The sequence below is a fragment of the Anoplopoma fimbria genome, chromosome 6 (genome assembly GCF_027596085.1).
Source record: "Anoplopoma fimbria isolate UVic2021 breed Golden Eagle Sablefish chromosome 6, Afim_UVic_2022, whole genome shotgun sequence".
Taxonomy (NCBI): Eukaryota; Metazoa; Chordata; class Actinopteri; order Perciformes; family Anoplopomatidae; genus Anoplopoma; species Anoplopoma fimbria.
In genome coordinates, this window is record NC_072454.1 from 21140874 (window position 1) to 21144417 (window position 3544).

Below are 3544 nucleotides of genomic sequence, written 5' to 3' on the forward strand. Positions count from 1 at the left end.
TCCTGGAATTTCACTGGTACTGTGACATCCCATATATATACTACTACTACCATATACATATTACTACATATACTACAGTATACTACTTAAATAGTTTTATTACAAAGTACAACTTTGAGTAGATTTGTAAGATTTGAAATAAAGTTTTTGTACCTTTAGGGTGGATTTTTCTATTTCCAGAGTCAATATGCTTATTTGTATTACCCTTCCAGAATTATATGCATGTTATGCGGGAGAGGCTTCAATATGTTGTGATAAACAACATTGTATTAACTGTAAAATTAATTTTAATAAAATGAATACAAATATATCACAACAGTTAAATACATATTGAAAATGTGAAAAACATCAACATGTTATATAAATCACAAATCAATCAAAAGATTAAGGCAATATTTTAAAATGTATCAATATTTTTTACATTAACAATAGATCAAATAACTAAGTGCAATCTGAAAAGGGTCACCTGCAGACAAAGTTAACTACCCGCTGGTGAACACAGTGGAGCATTTAGCAGCTAAAGAGGCATTAGGTGGAGCCCAAAACGGGAGCTAAAAGTGCGTGCATGCGACTTACCTGTCCCAAAGCTTTACGTTCCTACAGGAGTGGGTGCAGCAGCCAGCAGATATCAGAGCTGCAGGAGAAAAACAAAACAAATGATTTAATAATCACATCAATTCCAACAGTCATTGTCAAACACGTGCGTGAGTGGTTTTGTGTGACTTTCGGTGACTTTTTTCAGCATTTAAGCCAGTTTGTAGGGGCCAATCAGTTGGTGGATTGGTTGGTCAACACGCCTTTGTCCGACCAAATTTTCTGGGTTAAATCCATTGCTTTCTGGGGGCGTTAAGGGCTTGTGACAGAGAGCAAGACAGAGTACATGTCTTTAATGAAGGTTTACTTGTTTTGCTGCTATATACTTCATAGGCTTTAAGTGTTAACTAGTGGTCTAACGGATCTAACGGATCATTGTCGATTCTGTGATCAGTACGGATCCTCCTTGATGGTTCGGCACATATTTGAACCGCTGATTAATGACACAGTTTAATGTTGTGTGAAATAAAGTTTTATTGACAATTGTTACCCACCAATATTCAGGAGAATATGTCATCAGGACATCATTTATGCTTTTCTAGTCGCCGATCTCTGATAATGTTACATTGTAAACAACCAATGTGTGTTTATATTGACAGATATAGTATGGCTGTTAGCACCGCTAATGGTTAACAAAAGAAGATTCAATTTAGTTACATTATGATGAGTTCAGGTTCTGTTCAGTGAAAATAAGTATTGGGCCAAGGTAACTTATAACATTATCCTACTGTGCTTGTGTGTAATCTCATAAAATGTAGTGTTGGTGAGAAACTAAAATAAATCCATTAGAATTGTGTGTTTTTATGAAGAAAAAAAACACTTTAGATGACTATGATAAAGTAAAAGGATAACATTTAGAATTGTTGATGGTTAACAGACTTCAGATGGTTGAAATTACTTTTGGGAACTTGGCAAAAAATAAATAGTCTGGAACCTTGTAGACCAGCTGCTATAATTAAACAACAAAGGGATCTGTATCTGTTAATATGAATCATCAATGATCGGAAATATGTAGCTCCTTTTTTTATTTTTATATTGGCATATTTCAATATGTTTGGTCTCATAAAAAACTGTTTTGTTTTAAATATAAGCCCATGAATGGCCTATTCCACTTTTGGAAATCATATAATTATTGGAAATCATGTGCAGTTTTTTTGCGCTGTCGCCACCACGCAAAGAGTTTTCAGGTTCGATCCCCGGTCTTGGAAAGGCCATTCTTTGTGGAGTCTGCATGCTCTCTTTCCAGTATTCAACTGGGTTTCTATCGGTTGCTCCGATATCCTCCCACCACTGTAAAATATATGTAATATGCTGCTTTATGTAATATGAATGTTTATTTATAATTAATTTAGGCTTCTGTGTAGAGCGCACATTGCACTGTGGGCAGTTTAGTTCATCTAGAAAAAACGTGCAGATTTTTTTTCCACTATCAACCAATTGATTGGTTGAAGAGAAGGTAGAATTTCAGGCGACGAAGGATTCCTTTGGTTGACTACAGCCCGTCCAGTTATTCCAAACGCCCACACACACTCACTCACAGTGAAAGGTGTACCTCTTCACTCTGAAAAAAACTGCTTCTCGCTGACGGTGCGACACAGACACTTTTCTCTTTCTGTCAATCCATTTTGATTCCCGTCACGGACGGGCAGCCGCCGGCAGCTTTCCCTGTTACCCGTCATCCTCTCCTGTCCTTACTTCTTTCTGACAGTTACCATAGAAATGTCAGTCTGTCTGAATCTCTTCTGGCTGCAAAATGTCTTTATTAAAATTTGTATGCATTCGTGAAAGAGAGGAGCTTCACAATCATAAACATTGACTATGATTATGAAAATGACCCATCAAAGATAAAAACCTATGTCTACTATGTTGACAAGGACAAATGGATGCATGTTTTCCTCCCTTTCTGACCCTTTCTGTATCTCAGACACTCCCAGCTGAATGGATTGGTGGTCGGTGAGAAAAGATGCAGCCACGTTACCATCACTGTCTACCCCACACATGAAACAGAAGCTGTGGTCTAAACTGCTGGTGGACTCTGCTGCGTTTTACTGCGAGCAGCTCTGGAGACAAAGATGTCAGCTCGGTTTTGACTTGATGAGAAGAACATTTCTCGTTATCTGGCGCTGCGTGTTTTTACACATCAAACAATTATGTTCTCTCACTGTCAAAGAAGATTGTGATGTTAGTGCTGTTTCTCAGCAGGGGTCTTTATCTTTACAGTGATATACTCAGGACGGTATCAATAAAACCTGAATTGCAACAGTGCCTATTTTTTTCTGCAATATGTTTTTATAAGTTCCTGTCACACATGCAGTCTATCCATGAAATGTTCAAGAACACCTCCTGCAAAGACGCCATCGCAGGGAGCCAATTAAAAATCTCTGCCGATGGCATGTTTGAATCGGGTATTTTTTGCCTCATTTACGCCACTGCTTTCAAGGGGGAATATTAAATACATCCGAAAAAACTATGTTCATGATCAATGAATTTGCAACAGCAAAATGTGTTTACCGCAGCTAGTTGCTGCGAATGAGGCAAGATAGGAATGCTGGCAGTAATTTTGTAAATTTGAAAGTGAACATATTTATTTTACTTCTCAATGCCGACCGTTTATTTCCGACATGCACCTGCACAGTCTGAAGCTTTTACCAGGCTGATTCATCCGGTTCTGCCGAATGAAACCAATGTGGAAGTGTCTTAAAACTTGCATTCTTACTTCTGACCAGCAGGTGGCATCCCTTCCAGTTGAAGTCAGATAGTATAGAAGTCTATGAGAAAATGACTCTACTTCTCTCTTGATTTATTCCCTCAGTAAACATTGTAAACATGAGTTTATGGTCTCAATCCCTAGTTACAAGTCTTCAATACAGCATGATGTTCATTTGGTAAATTATGGTCCATTTAGAGTCAAATAGACCATAAAGCAGGGTATGCTTTAGGGCGGGCTTAC

General features: G+C 37.9%; 1 protein-coding gene across 1 annotated transcript in view; it reads right to left on the minus strand.

Annotated features, from left to right (window-relative positions):
• Window positions 1–572: 572 nt before the first annotated feature.
• The window catches only part of LOC129092647 (coiled-coil domain-containing protein 85A-like), a 33156-nt gene continuing 30184 nt past the window's right edge, over window positions 573–3544 (minus strand). Inside the window, exon 4 of the mRNA XM_054600659.1 lies at window positions 573–634. Coding sequence (XP_054456634.1) covers window positions 573–634 — 62 coding nt within the window. The remainder of the gene's footprint in view (window positions 635–3544) is intronic.